The following is a 22,887-nucleotide window of genomic DNA, read 5'->3' as shown; positions in this document are numbered from 1 at the left end:
AAACAAAACAAAAAAACCAAAAAATTACAAACAAGTCAGAAAATATTAACAAAGCAAGAGATGTATAATATGAAGACAGGTTAATGTTGCAACGTAAAGACTGGATTAGTTGATGATCTTCTTAAAAAGAGGGGGGAAAAAGCTATCTAATGAATAGAAATATAATTTACATTTCATTTAGGAAAATGTACCACTTGGTCCTCAGAAATAAACATGACATTGAACCTAATGAAGGCTTAGGACCTTAGAAAGAAACATGGAAGCAAAAAGAGATAATGGGATCCAATGTAAAATTCTCATTCTTCCTAAGAGGTGACCATTGTTCAGATGTGCCTCTCCTTGGGCAGAAGGCTAACAGACCTGGACTGTCCTCAGAAACATAAAGACTGAATTAAAATGGAGGCCTTCTTTTAGCAAGCCTTATTTTTACATTTTGTTCCTTTATTAGAAATATAAACCGACAGTCATTTGTGTGTTTTTTTTATTTGTCTTTTTATATATATTTTTTAACAAATATTTTTGGTAGCTTGTCTGCAGTGTCGTTTGATTCATAAAATAACTCTCTCATGTCTGAGCAGTTCTCTTTCGGATCCACTCTGCCTCGCTGCCGAGTCAGAGACTCAAACTTCTGGAAACCTACCAACCTTTGCTGCTAAAAAAAAAAAAAAAAAACTGCTTTAGTATAAAAACATCCCTTCCCAGCTTCTAACCTGCTACCTGGTATTCTGTGGGCCCCAGATTTCCTCACTCAGTTCACTGAGAGCTCCTTCCATTCAGCTACTCTGCTGAGGGAGGTCGGGAAGGAGGCTACTGTCCCAAGTTGGCGAGGAGGCCAGAGCGCTACACACTGTCTTGGAATTTCTCCAGGTAGGTTCTGAGTTCCTTGGGTGCGCCCACATCCAGGTCTTGACAAACCCACTTGATATCATCTTCCCCACTGAGGATGGAGTTCACCGTGGGGCAGCTTTCCTCAGGTGGGATGGTGAATGTGGCAAACTTGACCTTCTTCATCTTGGAGGTGGGTGAGTTTGCAGGCTCCTGCCTGGGCTCCCTGGTCTGCCGTCCCCCGGAGCCTGGTGGCCTGTGGACCTGGCTCTGCGTGGGCTTTTGGGAGCCACCATTGAGAAGTAAGTGGTTGTTCTCCTCACAGCCCCCCAGCCCTCGGTCTATGATGGTCGTGTGCTCGTCCTGGGGTGGGGACAGGTCCCCAATGTTCTCCAAGAGCTCCGCCTCATTGCCCAGCCAGACCCAGTCATGAGAGTGGGTCATGGATGCCTGGCCTTCCAGAGGCACCTGTTTGTGCCTGTACTTGAAGGCAAAGGTGGCGCAGTTAATGAGAAAGACAAGGATGGCCAGGCAGAAGACACCTAGGAGGGCATACATCCCAATCTCTAGGTCACTCAGGCCATGGGCTGTCTGCATGAGCCCATTCTCCTCCAGTGTGCCCCCAGTCTTGGCCTTGGGGAGGTCCACATGGGCCGGGAAATTGGTGAAGTCAATGGGTATGCTGTGTAGCCTAGCCCCATCCCGCCTGCCACTCTTCCCCACGTTGTTATCCAGCAGGGACTTGGTAGTGGTGGTAGCACTCAGCACTCCTTCTTCACGGTCCCCAGGAAAGTTGCCATGGTATAGTTCATCCTGGCCTGGGCGTTCCAGGTCCTGAATCTTCTGTCGACGGTCACTGGCGTGGTTCTTGATCTCCTCCTCATCCTTTCCTCCAGTCTGGCTGGAGTCGGCATCATCCCATCCAAACTTGACCCCCACATGGCCAATGCCAACAGCCAGCACACTCTTGCGCTTGGATTTCTGACAGGCTTCGGCAATGGACATATCGACCCGGAGCAGTGGGCCCTGGCCTTCTCCTTCAGCTACCATGGTGGGCCACCAAGGCGAGAGGGGTTGGGGGATGGACACAACAGCCTCATCCAAAGAGATGGCAGTCAAGGAGAAGTCCTTGGAGTCGTAGATATCCAGGGGTGTCACTGAGCCATCACTGAACTGGAGCCATGTGCTGATTATAGCTTCCTGCAGCGAGAGAGACCATGAGAATCACTTGGGAGGTGCCTTATCTCCAGGATAAACACCACCAAAGTAACAGGAAGGGTGACATGAAGTCCTGATCTAGTTCCAACATACTGGGGAAGTAAATAGGCTTTCCATCAGTCAGAGAGATACCATGACACAGCTCCAGCATAAGCCATTTTCAGGAGTTCATCTAGCTGGCAAGATCATCTATCCAGTCCTGGATCAGCTTTTTGTTATTTGCCAATCACTTATTCCTGGGCTCATAGGCATTAGTGGGTTTGTAGAGGTAGAAAGCAGAGGCAGGAAATGATGTCAGAGCCAAAGGCCTGAAACTGGAAACTATAGGCTGGGAATGTGTAGTAATTGGTAATGAGCTTGCCTACAGTACATGAAGCCCTGGGTTTGACTAGGAGTGACCAGCACTGCATAGACTAGGAGTGGTGGTGGACGTCTTTTTCTTTGGCACTTGGGAGAGAGTTGAGGCAGGAATATCAGGAACTCAAGGTCATCCTGCCATCTCAAAAGATATATATATATATATATATATATATATATATATATATATATATATATAGAGAGAGAGAGAGAGAGAGAGAGAGAAGGTTTCTTGTCTGTCATGTGATGGCTAATCTTTGTTGTCAACTTGACTACATCCAGAATCAACTGAAACCTTTCTTGCTGCAAACCCTTGGAGGGATTTTCATAATCAAATTATTTAAAGCAGGAATCTCAGCTCCAAACCCGGGCCACACCTCCAGTGGTAGCACAGGTAAGAGGAGATGAGCACAGAGGAAAGAAGCTTTGCTTTTTGCCTGCTTGCTCTCACTCTTGCTGGCAAGTTCCTCTATCCTGTTGCTGCAGCTGGTATTAAACTCAAAGTCTCCAGGACTGCAACATGGCCTGAAGACCAACAGATCTCTGGGAATCATCCAGAACTCCTGAGTCAGATTGAGGCTGCTGAGACATCCAAGCTCACACACTGAACAATACCCAGGTTCTCCACCTTTCCATCATGAGACGGCCATTGTTGAACTACCTGGACCGCAACCAGTAAGTCATGCTAATAGATCTCCTTTCAATGTAGGGATTCATCCTTTCAGTTCTGTTCCTCTAGCGAACCCTAACTCAGGGCCCTTCCCCACCCTATGCTTTCCCAGGGTCTTATAGATACATTTTGCTTTGTGGAGGAAACAGAGAAGCAAGAATATCTTTCCTTTGTATGACCCTGATGCACATGGCACACTCTTTGCATGACTGTCAGGTAGACAGCAGTGACACTTGGTGAACTCAGCTCAGCTGTATCAGACTAAGAAAGCTCAGGTGAGGGAGTGGGGGGGGAATGGGGGGACTTTTGGGATAGCATTGGAAATGTAAGTGAAGAAAATACCTAATTAGAAAAAAAAAAAAAAAAGAAGCTCAGGTGAGTGTCAGGGACCGAGTCATTAAAAAGACTTGCAATCATTCAGTCAATGACCAAACAGCCACACCCAGGGCTTCATGTCCCATTGTAGAGAACAGAGAAGGGAGTTTAAAAGTTCCTGAACAAGAAATGTCCTGGACCTATCTTCCTAATCCTGCTGTATAACTCAGGGACAATATAGTGTAATGGTGGACCTAGATCCACATAGCCGGGATGCTCCAGGGCATTTCCTGCAGGAGCATTCACTTTCAGCACCATGGACAGACCCACAACCTAGGCATTGCCAGCAAAATCTTGAACTTCTGAGATTCTAAAAGGGGAATTACAGAGCGTGTATGCCTATTAGGCATCCGCTGATATTCAGAGGATGCCTTTCCTGTAAGTTTAACTAGAGTGTCCCTCAGCCATCAGGTTAGCAAGAAGTTAGCAGAGCCCTGCTGTGCTGGAGACCCAGAGGTCAGCCACTGCCAGTCCCCATGGCTGGCTGCACCCAGCAAGGTTATGTTCAGCCTTTTCCTGCAGGCTCACTGCTATGCTCTTCTCTCACTACCAGAGCAGTCTTGATTGTGGGAGCCTTTCTGCTTGCCCATCGGTCACACCCATCTTAGACTCTATTGGTGCAGCAAGAGGGGGTGGGGGTAGAGTATGAGCCTCTCCATGTATGACGGGTGGGGAAATCTATCTCCTATCTGCCACTGGTGGGAATAAGAAACCCCACACTCAGATCTGGTCTGGTGTGGCACTGCCAGTGTGCCGCAGGGAGTGTGCCGCAGGGAAGGCAAGCAGGAAAACAAGACTCGAAACTGGATCATCAAAAGCATCAAATCACATGGAGTTCCTTGGGAGCAGAGAAAAGTAAGGCAACTACTGTTGCACAAGGCTCCCCTGATGAAAACAAAACTCTATCTGTAGGTAGGTGGCAGGGGTCACAAGGGGCGTGTTAAAAATATACATGGGAGGTCTGAGGGATGGCTCAGTAGATAAAAACACGGGCTTTGCAAGCCTGGAGACATGATTTCAATCTCAAAAACCTGTGTCAACGTGAAAGAAGAGAGAACAGACTCCTTACGTTTGTCCTCTAATCTCCACATGTGCACTGTGACACACACACACACACACACACACACACACACACACACACACACACACACACAACTGCTGCTGCTGCTGCTATTACTGCTACTCTTAGTAGAAAGTACAAATCTACTATTAATAAGATGATCAGGCTACTATTGGAGATGTGGGGACAACTGGAAAAGACCGAATTAAAATAAAGGAGGAAAAGAAAGATCACTAAAGAAAGAAAATGGCGAAGAAGAAATTAAAGCAGAAACGACTCAGAGAGCAGAGGCGTGCGGAGACCTTTCAGGGTTTCTAGGAATGGAAAACTGAATGGGGTAATGTTGGCACAGGCCGGCAGTCTTGGGACTTGGGAAGTACAGGCAGGAGGATCAAGAGTTGGGTGCCAGTTTCAGCTATATAGCAGCTAGTTGGAGGCCAGCCTGGGCCACATGAGACCCCCTTCTCAAAGAAAAGAAGGAGAGGGGGTGGGGACAGGTGAGTGAACCACTTGAGATGCTTTATGCAACAGACAAGACGTGTCTGAAGAGAGAGTTGACTCACCAGCCAACACAGCCCATGTGTTTACTCAGAATTGGGAAGAAACAGAAAAAAGAAAAAAAAAAAAGGCAGGTAGGCAGAGATTGATAAAAGAGAGCAAGAATTGTCAATAGTCTGGATATAAGTTTTAGGAGGAATTTGGAATGAGGAAAGCAATATTCTAGAACATTCTAGGGAATGGTGATCCTGAACTCCAACATGAAGGTACAGGCAGAGACTCTGGAATGGTGTTGTGTGGGTGCCTGGATCTGGCTGTACCTGAAGGCATGAATGCCTGCCCACAGGCTGCTCCACTCTGTTTAGGTCATTTGAGGCTGAGCTGCTGCTCTTTGGAGTAGAAGGCCCAGAGTAAAGTTCTGTAAAGAAAGGGGGACTGGCTGCTCTCAATGTTCTCCTCCTCTTTTAAGCACAAGGACCATTTTTATTTGAGTTTGGGAGAAAAATAACAGGGCAAGTACATTGTAAATCTTATCAGCTGCTGGGAGGAGGAGGGCGAGGAAGAGGAAGAAGAGGAGAAGGAGGAGGAAGAGGAGGAGGAGGAGGAGGCGGAGGAGGAGGAGAGTAACCCATAACTTTTGAATTAGGGTTAGCAATGGAGGTCTGCAAGCAGCTATGTGTGGGGAGTGGACTTTCAGAAACAAATGAGAAATCTCAGAGTGGGAGAGGGCTGGGCACACTTAAGAATTTTGTCCAAAGGTGAGAAGAAGGAAAAAAAAGAGTAAAGAAGAATAGTTATTCTTTTGAGTTAGTCTGCACTAATTTGAAATCTCATGATGGTGTGGAACACCTATCCTGCCAGTCAGCAGCTATGAGCTCAGCTTTCCATGATCTTCTATGATCAAGTTTGCATTCACCTTATTCATCTTAGCTCAAAGGCATCCTCTGGCCTGAAGTCAGAAATGCCAAGAAATTAACATACCATTCTGGATACAATAGATAGGTGGGTGTTATACTGATCCCAGCTTCTTTGTCTTCCGAGAGTGGTACATTCCTCATATTTCCCCAGCTGGCATGGTCTCTCCAAGAGCCTCGGTGGGTGAGCATGCCTTCATTGGTAGATGAGCAAGTGACACAGTTGTAGGACCCCCCTACCCTTCCTTGCACTTTGTCTGCTTTGCCTTCTGATAGGCCTTCATCTTTCATATAAGTAAGGGAATCCTTGCGGAGACTCAGCTTGTGGGGAAGCTGATATGGACAGAACATGGCCCCATGCCTTTAGATTCTGTTCTTGGAGCTCCGTCTGTGTTACCCATCACTTCCCCTTCTCACACTTACACCATCCACCAGAATTCCAGGCAACTCATCTCCCCCACCTGTCCTTTTCTACCCAAGCCTAAAAACAAGTGATGCTCATATTCTTCTAGATTTTCAAAGAGGAAGCTATTAATGACACAGGCAGAAGTGTCAGTCTCTAATTTCTTATGGAGGAGATAAAATGCCATATGTTGTGGCTTGCTCATCTTAAATTAATTTTTATTCCCATTCCTGGATGGAGAAGGGAGTTAACATAAACCAAGCCTTTTTCTAAGAACAGTTGGGTTGAAACTTGTGGCTGGCCAGAGCCGTTTCCATCAGTTCTGCCTTGTGACTCAGAGCTGATCCTTCAATTGTCTCATTACAGTGAGGCTGGAAACGGCATCAGGGAATCCAGCAGACGTCTCCCAAGACGACAAATGCCAAGTGACTTCAAATAACACAGAGCCACCAGTGATTTAGACCCTGCTTCTTAGAGAGTCATGCCTGCAAATTGAAGATGCTCTATCCACGGGTCTCCTGCATCTGGGCTAGGTATCCAATTACTGCTGGTTGATGAAGACAGACGGGAAATGCTGGATGTGGATGGTGGCTTTGTCCCACATCCTAGAGCAGTGGTCCTCAACCTTCCTGATGCTGCAACCCTTTAATACAGTTAGTTTCTCATGTTGTGGTGACACCCCCCCCCCAACCATAAAATCGTTTCATTGCTACAATGTAACTATTATGTTGCTACTGTTATGAGCCATAATGTAATCATCTGATATGCAGGATATCTGATATGTGACCCTCCCTACAAAGGGGGTCCTGATCCCCATGTTGAGAACCACTGTCCTTGAAGCTGTGATGCCTCTGTCCACTCTAATCTATGGCTTATTCTTAGCAAAGAGCTTCCAGCTTTTGACTTTTTTTCTCTGTTCCTTTGGCTTTCATCTTTTCTCCTTTTGTGCATATATGGATGTATGTAGGTCAGAGGTTAATACTGGGAGTCTTTCTTAATTACTCTCCACCTTAGATTTTGATACAGGGTCTCACTGCACCTGAAGCTTGCAGGTTCAGATAGGTTCAATGACCAACAAGCCCTTGGATCCTCCTGTCTTCACTTTCTGATAGCTGGGATGAGAAGTGTGTACCATTATGCCTGGCTTTTTATATGGATTCTGGAGATCTGAACTCAGGTGTTCACACTTACATAGCAAGAGCTTTAATGACCAAGCCCCGCCCCCTCATCTTTTATTCTCTCCTTTACAAACCAGAACACACCTTGTCAATTCTTGTCCTCAGGGAAGAAGGGCAGAGGAGCTGGCCCTGTGGACTGGACATGACTAGAATGAACATGCACCCAGTCTGTATTGTTGAGCTTTAGAATCAAAGGCAGCAACTGCCCACTGTGCTAGGCAGACTGGCTTTTCAAAGACAAACTTAATGGGGTTTCCAGGAGTCAGATGCAGGGGCAGGGATGTCCTTCTCATCTGCACCACATGGTGCAGTTGTCTATGGGACAGGGATGGCTTCCTGGGCTACCTAGCAGAGGGCTGGTAATGGAATTACAACCTCCTTTAGGGTCACTGATTCTTGCTGCTGGTGGTAGAAGAGGATGTCAGAGCCTGGGGCAGAGTCTATGTTGTGTGTGAGAGGGGTGAGGAAGTGGGGGAAAGGGGAACTGACAGCCACAAGGACCTGAGAGAGGCACAGGGACAATTATGATAGCTGGCCAAGAGATGGGGACCTCTTTCATCTGCAGTGACGAACTTGCTCCCATCAGCAATACCTCTGGAAATAAAGCCTTCCCTGGATGAGAATTCAGCCTTGTGATACCTTGAGTGCCAGGTCCAGCTGAGTTTCCTCAAAATGGGGATAGTATTGCAGTAAGCTGTTAAGTAGCCATGACTGTTACACAGCAGTAGCTAGCTGATATGCCGCTGTGTGCTGAATACCATCCCAGAGTCCTTCCCGGAGCCCACAGCTGGGAGGAGGTGGCCATGTGGATGTCACACAGCTTGAGTCATGTGTTTGCACCACTAACACAGCCACGTAGAAAGGGGAATAGGGAGCCTGTGTCTGTCAGTGGTGAAACTCTGCATGACATTCTGGTCTTCCCTAGTGTGATGGTTTGTATATTCTTGGGCCAGGGAATGGCATCATTTGGAGGTATGACCTGGTTGGAGTAGGTGTGTCACTGTGGGTGTGGGCTTAAGGTCCTCACCCTAGTTGCCTGGAAGTCAGTCTTCCACTAGCAGCCTTTGGATGAAGATGTAGAACTCTCAGCTCTGCCTGTGCCATGCCTGCCTGGATTCTGCTGTGCTCCCTCTTTGACGATAATGGACTGAACCACTGAACCTGTAAGGCAGACTCAATTAAATGTTGTTTTTTTTTTATAAGACTTGCCTTGGTCATGGTGACTGTTCACAGCAGTAAAACCCTAACTAAGACACCTAGCTAACCTCCCTGGCTTTGCTCTGTCTAGATCCGATGGCCACTGTGTTCTGGCTCAGGAGTATGTCCACTTCCACAGATACTGTTTTGTTCCTGTTGTGGTATGTGAAGGACTGTAGCCTCCACTGCTACCCTGTCAGGTTTAGAGCCTGTTACCTGTCCCAACCATGGCAGGCCAACCTCCTGGTACATCTTGTCTACAGTGGGGTTTAACTATAGCTTTGCTGCAGTCTGCCAACTTCTCCTGGTTGCATGTCACCCACGGGAACCAAGTCTGAAGCTAAGTGCCTGAATGAACAAGGAGCCAGCCCTGTGCGAGTCCTGAGGCCCCCACTGCTTCTTGTCTAACAGTGATGGACAGTGACTGTCCCTCATGGAGGGACTCATGGGGGGAATGGTGACAGAGGCATTCCCCATTGCACATGTAGTTGTTTCTAATTATCAAACGTGAAATGATCCCTCTCTAATGATTGAGGTGCTATGGCTACTCAGGTGGGACTCTCCCAGAGCTCTTTTGCCAGAATCTTCTTCAGTACAGAAGTGTGTAGGACTCCACATTCCCTCCTCCCTTCCTGCCAGCTTCCCAGATTCCATTCACTTGCAGTAGCGTTGGCTGTGAGCCCTTCTATTCACAGCAGAGGGTCAGCTCTGCAAAGCTTTGCTCCCATGGGATGTTATCCTGTAGCCCCTTTCCCTTTTGATATATGGTCAAAAGCAAGTACATGGTGGAGCACACCTTAATAGCGATTCCAGGGCGTAGTGAATGCATAATTGAAGTGGCAGAGGAGGCAGAGATGGACCAGGCTGTGAAGATGACATTAGTGAGAAGAGAGTGGTTGAAAACTAGGGTTGGAAGGGAGCCAAGGCAGTGTTCAGAGGTGAGAGAGCCCGAGGAGCAGATCTCAGACTAGAGGAACCGCAAGGGCAGAATCCCAGAAGAGGAGGGGCTACCAGAAGCATCTAGGAGGTCCAAAGAGCTTGGGGTGGGGAAGTGGGAAGTGGGGTCAGAAAGCAGGCAAGGTTGCACCAGCTGGAGTGTGTAGGCTGGGGATGTACAATGGAGCAGCTGATTTGGTCTGACCAGCACCTTCTCAGCCCTGGAGAGAACACTGAGGTGAAAGAGGAAGGATGCTGTGGAAGTAGGCTGAGGGGTGGAGTGGGAGGGTGCCATCAGCTATCTGTTCCCTGGGAACAGCTGCAGGATGGACGAACCTTCCTTTAAGTCCCAGAGGCTTCTGTGTGACCTGAGCACTTGTAGCTCCTGTAACCCTGAACCTGGTCATATCCCCTTCCCCTCCTTCCCTCGGCCAGGCCCCGCCCCTTCCCAACCCCTACCTTTTTTGGGGCACGCAGCAGCTCCTCTGCCATGGCCACAGCTGAGGTACCCTTGTTGTTCTCTGAGATGGGGTGTAGGGTGACAGACAGCCCAGCCACCACCTGGACAGCTAAGTCTGTCACAGATACTTTGTCATCCAGCACAGTTACTGTCTTCTCGGCCAAGATGGAGTCAGACAGGGGAGACAACACCTGTGGAAGCAGCAGAGCACAGAAGAGCCATCACACCCATTTCTAGGCAATAGGAACCCCTTCTAGCTTCCAAACTCTACCCTAGATAGGCCAGAGGTCCTGAACATAGAATGTAGGGAGGCACGGGCTTCCATCACTGTTAATGGTCCCATACTGAGCCTTTGTTGAGCAGTGGAGACAGCCCTTCCCTGAAATTCTAGTTCTGTTGGTAAATGGAAATAAATGCAAAATCTATTCCATTTTAACAAGGAATGGCCTCTTCTGTTTACAAAACAGGCCATCTGTACAGTGTGCAACAGTTAAAGTAGACTTGATGATCCTGCTGGCTGGATGCATAAAGAGCTATGCATGGACTGACTAAGCATGACACAGCACGAATCAAATTCTAAGGGATCCATGGACTAACAGGAGATATCAGATCTATATCAGTGCCTCCTCCTTCCATCTGCTACCCCACAGCATCTCTGTGGAAGACCACCCTCCTTTATCTTACAAGCTCAGTGTCAGGCAGGAGCTGTGCACACCTGCATGATAGAACATTTACTATGGCATTAGCATCTTCAATGACACTGTAGAGAGTGGTGAAAGCCAGGTGGGACTTGAGGGGTAGAAGAAACCTACCCCTGTCTGTCATCTATCCTGGAACCAACCATTCTATACATGTATTTATTTATTTATTTATTTATTTATTTATTTATTTATTTATTTTTGAGCGATAGGATTCAGAGTTATCAAGAGTTTGGTGACTGCACCAGATAACAGGGTCTAGAAGAAAGATGGGAAATTCAGGCTTCCCCGTTCATAGCAGCAGTACATACAGGACAAAGGCAAGTCTCATATATTGAAGCCAATCTGGAGAACTAAGTGGGAAGCGGGACCAGGGGGAACATGAGTGTATCCCCTGAGAGTGGGCTCTTGGGCTGGAGAGATGGCTCAGAGGTGAAGAGCACTGACTGCTCTTCTATAGGTCCTGAGTTCAAATCCCAGCAACCAACCACATGGTGGCTCACAACCATCTGTAATGGGATCTGATGCTGTCTTCTGGTGTGTCTGAAGAGAGCAACGGTGTACTCATTTACACAAAATAAATAAATAAATAAATAAATAAATAAATAAATAAATCTTTTAAAAAAAAAAGAGAGTGGGCTCTCATGGGTGAGGGAAGACTAGAAATAGAAAGGCTGGTCCAAGCTCCACCCCCATTCCTATGTCACCCTCTGGAGCCATCATAAGGACAACTAGCCACAGGAATCTGCCTCACATCCCCCCAGGATCCCTAGTCCCAGAAGAATGGTATCAGCCAAAGACACAGAACCCCTGAGCCTCTGCTTCTTACCTGGATGGTGGTCATTCCGACTTCCCGCCCAACCAAGACCCTGCTGTCCTGCAGGGTGGCTATGTGTGGGGACTCCAGCTTCATAAAGTCAGCCACCAGGTGGGTGATGTCAAACTGCCAGTCTGGACTGAGAAGGTGGCTCAGCTGGCCCCAGGGCCCAGCACCCTCTGATACAAATTGGGTGAGGACTCGCACTGTGGCATGCTGGAACTGCAGGGTACAACCCCGGCCTCTCTGTTCTTCCTCTTCCTCCTCCTCACTGTCTCGAGTGGGCCTGTGTGGGAGGAAGAGTCCTGGCTCAGTACATAGAGAGAGGAAGCTTAGATGATCACAGGATGGGTGCTAGCCTCAACCTCAGTAGACAGTGCTCAAGATAGGCGCCTTATGCCCACATGGGAGTCTGGGATCTATCTCTGGGCATCGAAGAGGCTTGATTGCATTGCCAGGCAAAGGAAGGACATTTCCTATGCTCATATGGCTCCATAAGCAGTCATTAGCCACGTACAGATCAATTTGTTTGTTAGTTTTTAAGCATGTGTGCATATATGTTTGCATGTGTGCTGGTGTGCCTGGACCCATGTGTGTGCATGCATCTGGGGCCAAATGACAATCTCAGGTGTTATCCTCAGGCATACTTTGTGCTTCCTTTGAGACAAGGTTTCTTATAGGTACATAGCTCATGGATCAGGCTAGGCTGGTTGAGAATTAATCCCCTCTCAATGAATTACAAGTGTGTGTGATCATGCCCAGCAGTTTTGTTCTCGTTTTTTGTTTGTTTGTTTTTCAAGACAGGGTCTCTCTGTGTAGCCCTGGCTGTCCTGGAACTCCCTCTGTAGACCAGGCTGGTCTTGAACTCACAGAGATCCACCTACCTCTGCCTCCCCAGTGCTGGGATTAAAGGCATGTGCCACCATGCTTGGCTGCCCAGCATTTAGTTTTTATATGGAAGTTCTAGGTATGGCTCTCAGGTCTCTTGCTTGCACAGCAAGCACTTTACTGACTGAGTCATTTCCCCAGCATCCAGTTGCTCTTCTTGAAGTATGCTAACTTGTCCCTCAAAAGGAAGGGAGCCTGGGGACTGTCTGGGAAGCACTTGGTGATCTGTAAATAAGGAGGTGGGAAACCGGGAGTCACAGCAGTCCTTGTGAAGCTGAGTCGTGCTCATTCTGGGAAAATAGTTATCCAAGATCCTGTCTGTGACAACCCAGCGTCACACCAGAGAATCATCAGTGGCTTTCTGCAATGGGAAGCCCCTGCTCCAGTGGGAACTGCATCACACTCTCCCAGAAACTGAGATGCCGTCATCACGGAGAATGAAAGTCAAGTCTGCATACTGAACCCCACCCAGGTGCTGGGGACCCAGAAGAGATAGCAGCCTGAAAGGAGCCACTTCTAAGTAACAAATTCAAGTTCTCATGTACTATGAAAAAAACTTGGTTCAACACCTGCCCCTCAGCAATGTGTGGGCCTGGCTAGGTGACATAAAAGCTATGACCTGCTGCCAGGGTTAGGGAGATGTGGGCTGTGGAAAGACCAGCTTCTACTGTATCCTGGAGCCTGTCTTGGTCTTTTCGGTATGATCTGTGAATCAAGTTGGTGGTGTTGTGGCCAGAGACATCTCCCCACCCCTGACTCACCTCTTGCTGGCTACGATGGGGACTCTCCAGCCCTTAACCTGGCTGAGTTCTGTGTCAGAGACCTCGATCTGCAGGGGAAGCCGTGGCACCCACACAGTGACATGCAGCGGTGCACTCAGGTGCTGGTAAGTGAAGTTCACCACAGAGTCCACCTTGCCCTTGATCTCTTTACCATTGACAAAGACATAGTCACAGTGGTCTGAGACCTGTGAAGACAGAGAGAGAGAGGATGCAGTTCGCATGGCTGTGCTGACAACTCACATTCAGTTTGTTCTAATAGTTATTTGTGTGTGCACATGCATGCACACACATGTGGACACACATGTGAGTATACACAGCATGTGAGGACAGGCACATAAAAGCCAAAAGTCGAAACTGGGTACTTCCAGTATCGCTCTCCACCTTACTTTTTGAGACAGAGTCTCTCATTGAACCAGCAAGCATTGATTTGGCTGGTTGGCCCACAAGCTTCTGGGGCCCTCTAATGTCTGCCTCTTCAGAGTTGGCATTCCAGGTATGGACCAACAGACCCAGTTTTTACATGGGTGTGGGGAATCTGAACTCAGGGCCTCATTCTTTCTTGTCGAGTACTTTGCAGACTGAGCTGTCTGCTTTGCTCCCGGTTTGTTCTACTTCATTGCAAAGTACACTTGCTTCCAGTGCAGAGCCCGAGATAAGGATTCTGTATCACTGGCTTAATGGGAAACTAAACCTAGGAAACAAGAGCAAGGAAGCAGACCAGGGAATATGGAAGAAGTGAGAAGGTACACACGGCACTTCTGGGATTGCAGGGTTTAGTCTCTTGGTGGCTCATGAGAGCACTCAGAATTGCCCATCTAAGGGGCAAGCAGTGGGAGATTTTCCAGTTCCCAATTCCCAGGCTGTGGTTGCCTTTGCAATAGAAAGCAGAGAACAAATTGAGGTCAGGACCTTCAATGTCCAAGTGAACTTGCATCTGTAGAGAACTGAAGCTAGGGTTGAAACCTGAGTGTACACAGGGCATGTGGTGGCCGTCAGGAGCTGGATGTAGGCTGATGTCTGTTCAGAAGGTAACCATCACCACTCCCCAGATGACCTAGCTTCCAAGAATGCCAAGGGGCTTGACACCTTCGCCTGCACATGCATGCCCACAGTCTCTTGCCCCTCTCTCCACTCATATAACCCCATTGGTTCTCTGCGGTTCTCAGTCCTTCCTCTAGAGACACATTTCCACCCCAGTTTGCCTGGCTTGAGCATGCAGGAGTCCCTATGATGCTGCCCCAGCCAGGACCTCTGGGATCTTTACACTAGGACCATTGATGTTCCCCATGAGAGTGGTGGGATCTCACGGATGGATGACTTCCTGCCTTTTCCTGAGCCCTCGTCTTTCCCCTTCTCTTCTCCTGGGCCCTTTTCTTTTCCCCTCTTTTCCCTTCCTCCCATCTCCTTCCATTTTTGCTTTTAGAAGCTGCTTCATCAAGAAAAAAAAAAAACGATTAAGAAAACAGAGAGAACAATCTACAATCACCTGGCCTCTGTGTTCCAAAGGCAATTGAAGTATTCATGTACCTTCTATAGCCACATTCAGTCTCATATCTGCAATGGAGCCCAGTAAAGTGAGTGAAGGCATCAGACACACCTATCCTCCCAGGCAGGCATGATGAGCACCAAGATCAGTGGCTATGTGCATGTCACTGATATTGGATGTCTCTGGGGGCCATGATGAGAAGATATGACCAGGATCCCCCACCATGAGTGCCCAGTTAATAGGTACATCCTTTGAAATCAGACCTATCTGTACTATTCTAATGAACTGAAAATAGAAATCAAGTTGTAGAAAGGCAACATGATGCGTCTTGCATAGGCAAGCTTATAGAATATGACTTAAATTGGTCCCATGTGTCTGTATCATCATTGAAACTGTTATATTCTGGATGGAATTATATATTATGCTCATTTTCCATTGTTTGGTCCTTACAGCAGCTGCTTATGAGGTAGGGGCTGAGCAGAGCTCACAATGGTTAGGGGAATAGATGGATAGAGGGGTGGGTGAATGGATGGATCAGTAGACAGATGAGAGACAAATGGATGGGTGGTGTATAGATGCGTAGATGGAGGGATGGATGGAAGAGTAGATGAAGGATGGATGAATGTGTGGGTGAGCTGATGGACAAATGGGATGATGGATGGATGGATGGATGGATGGATAGATAGATAGATAGATAGATAGATAGATAGATGAATAGATGGATGGATGGATGCCTCCCTGGTTAGATGGGCAGATTGACAGATGAGTTGGCAGATCTATGGATGGACAGACAGAGAGTAGATCAATGGGTGGATAGGTCAATGGGTAGATGGAGAAGAGAATAGATGAATATTTGACTAGGTGGATAGGTGGATGGATGGATGAATGAATGTATAGATGGATAAATGGCTGGCTGACTGGTTAGATGGGTAGATTGACAGATAGGTTGATAGATGTGTGAACAGACAGAAGAGTGGATCGATGGATGGATGCCTCATTAGGTAGATGAATAGATCAATGGTAGATGGATGAAAGAATAAATGAGTATTTGATGGATGGATGGATGGATGGATGGACAGGTGGACTGATGGGTAACTAGATGAGTAGATATATTTATATGAAGATTAATAGACTTGTGGGTGGACAAATGACTGGAAGGGAAGAGTTGGAAATGTTTGTGAATGGATAGATGGATGGATGGGTGAAGATTTTGAGATAGTAGAATCAAGACGGATGGGTAAATAGGTGCACAGGAAGATAAAAAAATAAGTGGATGAATGGATGGAAGGACAAAAATCCCCCCTTATGGATACATCTGCTTCAAGATAGCCAAAACAACCGAGGAGAGAGAGAGAGAGAGAGAGAGAGAGAGAGAGAGAGAGAGAGAGAGAGAGAGACNGTCAGTCTTCCACTAGCAGCCTTTGGATGAAGATGTAGAACTCTCAGCTCTGCCTGTGCCATGCCTGCCTGGATTCTGCTGTGCTCCCTCTTTGACGATAATGGACTGAACCACTGAACCTGTAAGGCAGACTCAATTAAATGTTGTTTTTTTTTTATAAGACTTGCCTTGGTCATGGTGACTGTTCACAGCAGTAAAACCCTAACTAAGACACCTAGCTAACCTCCCTGGCTTTGCTCTGTCTAGATCCGATGGCCACTGTGTTCTGGCTCAGGAGTATGTCCACTTCCACAGATACTGTTTTGTTCCTGTTGTGGTATGTGAAGGACTGTAGCCTCCACTGCTACCCTGTCAGGTTTAGAGCCTGTTACCTGTCCCAACCATGGCAGGCCAACCTCCTGGTACATCTTGTCTACAGTGGGGTTTAACTATAGCTTTGCTGCAGTCTGCCAACTTCTCCTGGTTGCATGTCACCCACGGGAACCAAGTCTGAAGCTAAGTGCCTGAATGAACAAGGAGCCAGCCCTGTGCGAGTCCTGAGGCCCCCACTGCTTCTTGTCTAACAGTGATGGACAGTGACTGTCCCTCATGGAGGGACTCATGGGGGGAATGGTGACAGAGGCATTCCCCATTGCACATGTAGTTGTTTCTAATTATCAAACGTGAAATGATCCCTCTCTAATGATTGAGGTGCTATGGCTACTCAGGTGGGACTCTCCCAGAGCTCTTTTGCCAGAATCTTCTTCAGTACAGAAGTGTGTAGGACTCCACATTCCCTCCTCCCTTCCTGCCAGCTTCCCAGATTCCATTCACTTGCAGTAGCGTTGGCTGTGAGCCCTTCTATTCACAGCAGAGGGTCAGCTCTGCAAAGCTTTGCTCCCATGGGATGTTATCCTGTAGCCCCTTTCCCTTTTGATATATGGTCAAAAGCAAGTACATGGTGGAGCACACCTTAATAGCGATTCCAGGGCGTAGTGAATGCATAATTGAAGTGGCAGAGGAGGCAGAGATGGACCAGGCTGTGAAGATGACATTAGTGAGAAGAGAGTGGTTGAAAACTAGGGTTGGAAGGGAGCCAAGGCAGTGTTCAGAGGTGAGAGAGCCCGAGGAGCAGATCTCAGACTAGAGGAACCGCAAGGGCAGAATCCCAGAAGAGGAGGGGCTACCAGAAGCATCTAGGAGGTCCAAAGAGCTTGGGGTGGGGAAGTGGGAAGTGGGGTCAGAAAGCAGGCAAGGTTGCACCAGCTGGAGTGTGTAGGCTGGGGATGTACAATGGAGCAGCTGATTTGGTCTGACCAGCACCTTCTCAGCCCTGGAGAGAACACTGAGGTGAAAGAGGAAGGATGCTGTGGAAGTAGGCTGAGGGGTGGAGTGGGAGGGTGCCATCAGCTATCTGTTCCCTGGGAACAGCTGCAGGATGGACGAACCTTCCTTTAAGTCCCAGAGGCTTCTGTGTGACCTGAGCACTTGTAGCTCCTGTAACCCTGAACCTGGTCATATCCCCTTCCCCTCCTTCCCTCGGCCAGGCCCCGCCCCTTCCCAACCCCTACCTTTTTTGGGGCACGCAGCAGCTCCTCTGCCATGGCCACAGCTGAGGTACCCTTGTTGTTCTCTGAGATGGGGTGTAGGGTGACAGACAGCCCAGCCACCACCTGGACAGCTAAGTCTGTCACAGATACTTTGTCATCCAGCACAGTTACTGTCTTCTCGGCCAAGATGGAGTCAGACAGGGGAGACAACACCTGTGGAAGCAGCAGAGCACAGAAGAGCCATCACACCCATTTCTAGGCAATAGGAACCCCTTCTAGCTTCCAAACTCTACCCTAGATAGGCCAGAGGTCCTGAACATAGAATGTAGGGAGGCACGGGCTTCCATCACTGTTAATGGTCCCATACTGAGCCTTTGTTGAGCAGTGGAGACAGCCCTTCCCTGAAATTCTAGTTCTGTTGGTAAATGGAAATAAATGCAAAATCTATTCCATTTTAACAAGGAATGGCCTCTTCTGTTTACAAAACAGGCCATCTGTACAGTGTGCAACAGTTAAAGTAGACTTGATGATCCTGCTGGCTGGATGCATAAAGAGCTATGCATGGACTGACTAAGCATGACACAGCACGAATCAAATTCTAAGGGATCCATGGACTAACAGGAGATATCAGATCTATATCAGTGCCTCCTCCTTCCATCTGCTACCCCACAGCATCTCTGTGGAAGACCACCCTCCTTTATCTTACAAGCTCAGTGTCAGGCAGGAGCTGTGCACACCTGCATGATAGAACATTTACTATGGCATTAGCATCTTCAATGACACTGTAGAGAGTGGTGAAAGCCAGGTGGGACTTGAGGGGTAGAAGAAACCTACCCCTGTCTGTCATCTATCCTGGAACCAACCATTCTATACATGTATTTATTTATTTATTTATTTATTTATTTATTTATTTATTTATTTTTGAGCGATAGGATTCAGAGTTATCAAGAGTTTGGTGACTGCACCAGATAACAGGGTCTAGAAGAAAGATGGGAAATTCAGGCTTCCCCGTTCATAGCAGCAGTACATACAGGACAAAGGCAAGTCTCATATATTGAAGCCAATCTGGAGAACTAAGTGGGAAGCGGGACCAGGGGGAACATGAGTGTATCCCCTGAGAGTGGGCTCTTGGGCTGGAGAGATGGCTCAGAGGTGAAGAGCACTGACTGCTCTTCTATAGGTCCTGAGTTCAAATCCCAGCAACCAACCACATGGTGGCTCACAACCATCTGTAATGGGATCTGATGCTGTCTTCTGGTGTGTCTGAAGAGAGCAACGGTGTACTCATTTACACAAAATAAATAAATAAATAAATAAATAAATAAATAAATAAATCTTTTAAAAAAAAAAGAGAGTGGGCTCTCATGGGTGAGGGAAGACTAGAAATAGAAAGGCTGGTCCAAGCTCCACCCCCATTCCTATGTCACCCTCTGGAGCCATCATAAGGACAACTAGCCACAGGAATCTGCCTCACATCCCCCCAGGATCCCTAGTCCCAGAAGAATGGTATCAGCCAAAGACACAGAACCCCTGAGCCTCTGCTTCTTACCTGGATGGTGGTCATTCCGACTTCCCGCCCAACCAAGACCCTGCTGTCCTGCAGGGTGGCTATGTGTGGGGACTCCAGCTTCATAAAGTCAGCCACCAGGTGGGTGATGTCAAACTGCCAGTCTGGACTGAGAAGGTGGCTCAGCTGGCCCCAGGGCCCAGCACCCTCTGATACAAATTGGGTGAGGACTCGCACTGTGGCATGCTGGAACTGCAGGGTACAACCCCGGCCTCTCTGTTCTTCCTCTTCCTCCTCCTCACTGTCTCGAGTGGGCCTGTGTGGGAGGAAGAGTCCTGGCTCAGTACATAGAGAGAGGAAGCTTAGATGATCACAGGATGGGTGCTAGCCTCAACCTCAGTAGACAGTGCTCAAGATAGGCGCCTTATGCCCACATGGGAGTCTGGGATCTATCTCTGGGCATCGAAGAGGCTTGATTGCATTGCCAGGCAAAGGAAGGACATTTCCTATGCTCATATGGCTCCATAAGCAGTCATTAGCCACGTACAGATCAATTTGTTTGTTAGTTTTTAAGCATGTGTGCATATATGTTTGCATGTGTGCTGGTGTGCCTGGACCCATGTGTGTGCATGCATCTGGGGCCAAATGACAATCTCAGGTGTTATCCTCAGGCATACTTTGTGCTTCCTTTGAGACAAGGTTTCTTATAGGTACATAGCTCATGGATCAGGCTAGGCTGGTTGAGAATTAATCCCCTCTCAATGAATTACAAGTGTGTGTGATCATGCCCAGCAGTTTTGTTCTCGTTTTTTGTTTGTTTGTTTTTCAAGACAGGGTCTCTCTGTGTAGCCCTGGCTGTCCTGGAACTCCCTCTGTAGACCAGGCTGGTCTTGAACTCACAGAGATCCACCTACCTCTGCCTCCCCAGTGCTGGGATTAAAGGCATGTGCCACCATGCTTGGCTGCCCAGCATTTAGTTTTTATATGGAAGTTCTAGGTATGGCTCTCAGGTCTCTTGCTTGCACAGCAAGCACTTTACTGACTGAGTCATTTCCCCAGCATCCAGTTGCTCTTCTTGAAGTATGCTAACTTGTCCCTCAAAAGGAAGGGAGCCTGGGGACTGTCTGGGAAGCACTTGGTGATCTGTAAATAAGGAGGTGGGAAACCGGGAGTCACAGCAGTCCTTGTGAAGCTGAGTCGTGCTCATTCTGGGAAAATAGTTATCCAAGATCCTGTCTGTGACAACCCAGCGTCACACCAGAGAATCATCAGTGGCTTTCTGCAATGGGAAGCCCCTGCTCCAGTGGGAACTGCATCACACTCTCCCAGAAACTGAGATGCCGTCATCACGGAGAATGAAAGTCAAGTCTGCATACTGAACCCCACCCAGGTGCTGGGGACCCAGAAGAGATAGCAGCCTGAAAGGAGCCACTTCTAAGTAACAAATTCAAGTTCTCATGTACTATGAAAAAAACTTGGTTCAACACCTGCCCCTCAGCAATGTGTGGGCCTGGCTAGGTGACATAAAAGCTATGACCTGCTGCCAGGGTTAGGGAGATGTGGGCTGTGGAAAGACCAGCTTCTACTGTATCCTGGAGCCTGTCTTGGTCTTTTCGGTATGATCTGTGAATCAAGTTGGTGGTGTTGTGGCCAGAGACATCTCCCCACCCCTGACTCACCTCTTGCTGGCTACGATGGGGACTCTCCAGCCCTTAACCTGGCTGAGTTCTGTGTCAGAGACCTCGATCTGCAGGGGAAGCCGTGGCACCCACACAGTGACATGCAGCGGTGCACTCAGGTGCTGGTAAGTGAAGTTCACCACAGAGTCCACCTTGCCCTTGATCTCTTTACCATTGACAAAGACATAGTCACAGTGGTCTGAGACCTGTGAAGACAGAGAGAGAGAGGATGCAGTTCGCATGGCTGTGCTGACAACTCACATTCAGTTTGTTCTAATAGTTATTTGTGTGTGCACATGCATGCACACACATGTGGACACACATGTGAGTATACACAGCATGTGAGGACAGGCACATAAAAGCCAAAAGTCGAAACTGGGTACTTCCAGTATCGCTCTCCACCTTACTTTTTGAGACAGAGTCTCTCATTGAACCAGCAAGCATTGATTTGGCTGGTTGGCCCACAAGCTTCTGGGGCCCTCTAATGTCTGCCTCTTCAGAGTTGGCATTCCAGGTATGGACCAACAGACCCAGTTTTTACATGGGTGTGGGGAATCTGAACTCAGGGCCTCATTCTTTCTTGTCGAGTACTTTGCAGACTGAGCTGTCTGCTTTGCTCCCGGTTTGTTCTACTTCATTGCAAAGTACACTTGCTTCCAGTGCAGAGCCCGAGATAAGGATTCTGTATCACTGGCTTAATGGGAAACTAAACCTAGGAAACAAGAGCAAGGAAGCAGACCAGGGAATATGGAAGAAGTGAGAAGGTACACACGGCACTTCTGGGATTGCAGGGTTTAGTCTCTTGGTGGCTCATGAGAGCACTCAGAATTGCCCATCTAAGGGGCAAGCAGTGGGAGATTTTCCAGTTCCCAATTCCCAGGCTGTGGTTGCCTTTGCAATAGAAAGCAGAGAACAAATTGAGGTCAGGACCTTCAATGTCCAAGTGAACTTGCATCTGTAGAGAACTGAAGCTAGGGTTGAAACCTGAGTGTACACAGGGCATGTGGTGGCCGTCAGGAGCTGGATGTAGGCTGATGTCTGTTCAGAAGGTAACCATCACCACTCCCCAGATGACCTAGCTTCCAAGAATGCCAAGGGGCTTGACACCTTCGCCTGCACATGCATGCCCACAGTCTCTTGCCCCTCTCTCCACTCATATAACCCCATTGGTTCTCTGCGGTTCTCAGTCCTTCCTCTAGAGACACATTTCCACCCCAGTTTGCCTGGCTTGAGCATGCAGGAGTCCCTATGATGCTGCCCCAGCCAGGACCTCTGGGATCTTTACACTAGGACCATTGATGTTCCCCATGAGAGTGGTGGGATCTCACGGATGGATGACTTCCTGCCTTTTCCTGAGCCCTCGTCTTTCCCCTTCTCTTCTCCTGGGCCCTTTTCTTTTCCCCTCTTTTCCCTTCCTCCCATCTCCTTCCATTTTTGCTTTTAGAAGCTGCTTCATCAAGAAAAAAAAAAAACGATTAAGAAAACAGAGAGAACAATCTACAATCACCTGGCCTCTGTGTTCCAAAGGCAATTGAAGTATTCATGTACCTTCTATAGCCACATTCAGTCTCATATCTGCAATGGAGCCCAGTAAAGTGAGTGAAGGCATCAGACACACCTATCCTCCCAGGCAGGCATGATGAGCACCAAGATCAGTGGCTATGTGCATGTCACTGATATTGGATGTCTCTGGGGGCCATGATGAGAAGATATGACCAGGATCCCCCACCATGAGTGCCCAGTTAATAGGTACATCCTTTGAAATCAGACCTATCTGTACTATTCTAATGAACTGAAAATAGAAATCAAGTTGTAGAAAGGCAACATGATGCGTCTTGCATAGGCAAGCTTATAGAATATGACTTAAATTGGTCCCATGTGTCTGTATCATCATTGAAACTGTTATATTCTGGATGGAATTATATATTATGCTCATTTTCCATTGTTTGGTCCTTACAGCAGCTGCTTATGAGGTAGGGGCTGAGCAGAGCTCACAATGGTTAGGGGAATA

General features: G+C 47.9%; 1 protein-coding gene across 1 annotated transcript in view; it reads right to left on the bottom strand.

Annotated features, from left to right (window-relative positions):
• Window positions 1-524: 524 nt before the first annotated feature.
• Tmem132c (transmembrane protein 132C) overlaps window positions 525-22,887 on the bottom strand; it is a 284,191-nt gene continuing 261,828 nt past the window's right edge. The window contains exons 6-9 of the mRNA XM_029477801.1: window positions 20,877-21,082; window positions 19,240-19,513; window positions 17,712-17,903; window positions 525-2,025 (exon numbers count right to left, since the gene is read on the bottom strand). Of these exons, the coding sequence (XP_029333661.1) occupies window positions 841-2,025; window positions 17,712-17,903; window positions 19,240-19,513; window positions 20,877-21,082 (1,857 nt within the window). The 3' untranslated portion in view covers window positions 525-840. The remainder of the gene's footprint in view (window positions 2,026-17,711; window positions 17,904-19,239; window positions 19,514-20,876; window positions 21,083-22,887) is intronic.

This window comes from Mus caroli, chromosome 5 (assembly GCF_900094665.2).
Source record: "Mus caroli chromosome 5, CAROLI_EIJ_v1.1, whole genome shotgun sequence".
NCBI lineage: Eukaryota > Metazoa > Chordata > Mammalia > Rodentia > Muridae > Mus > Mus caroli.
This window is presented reverse-complemented; position numbering and strand designations above follow the sequence as displayed.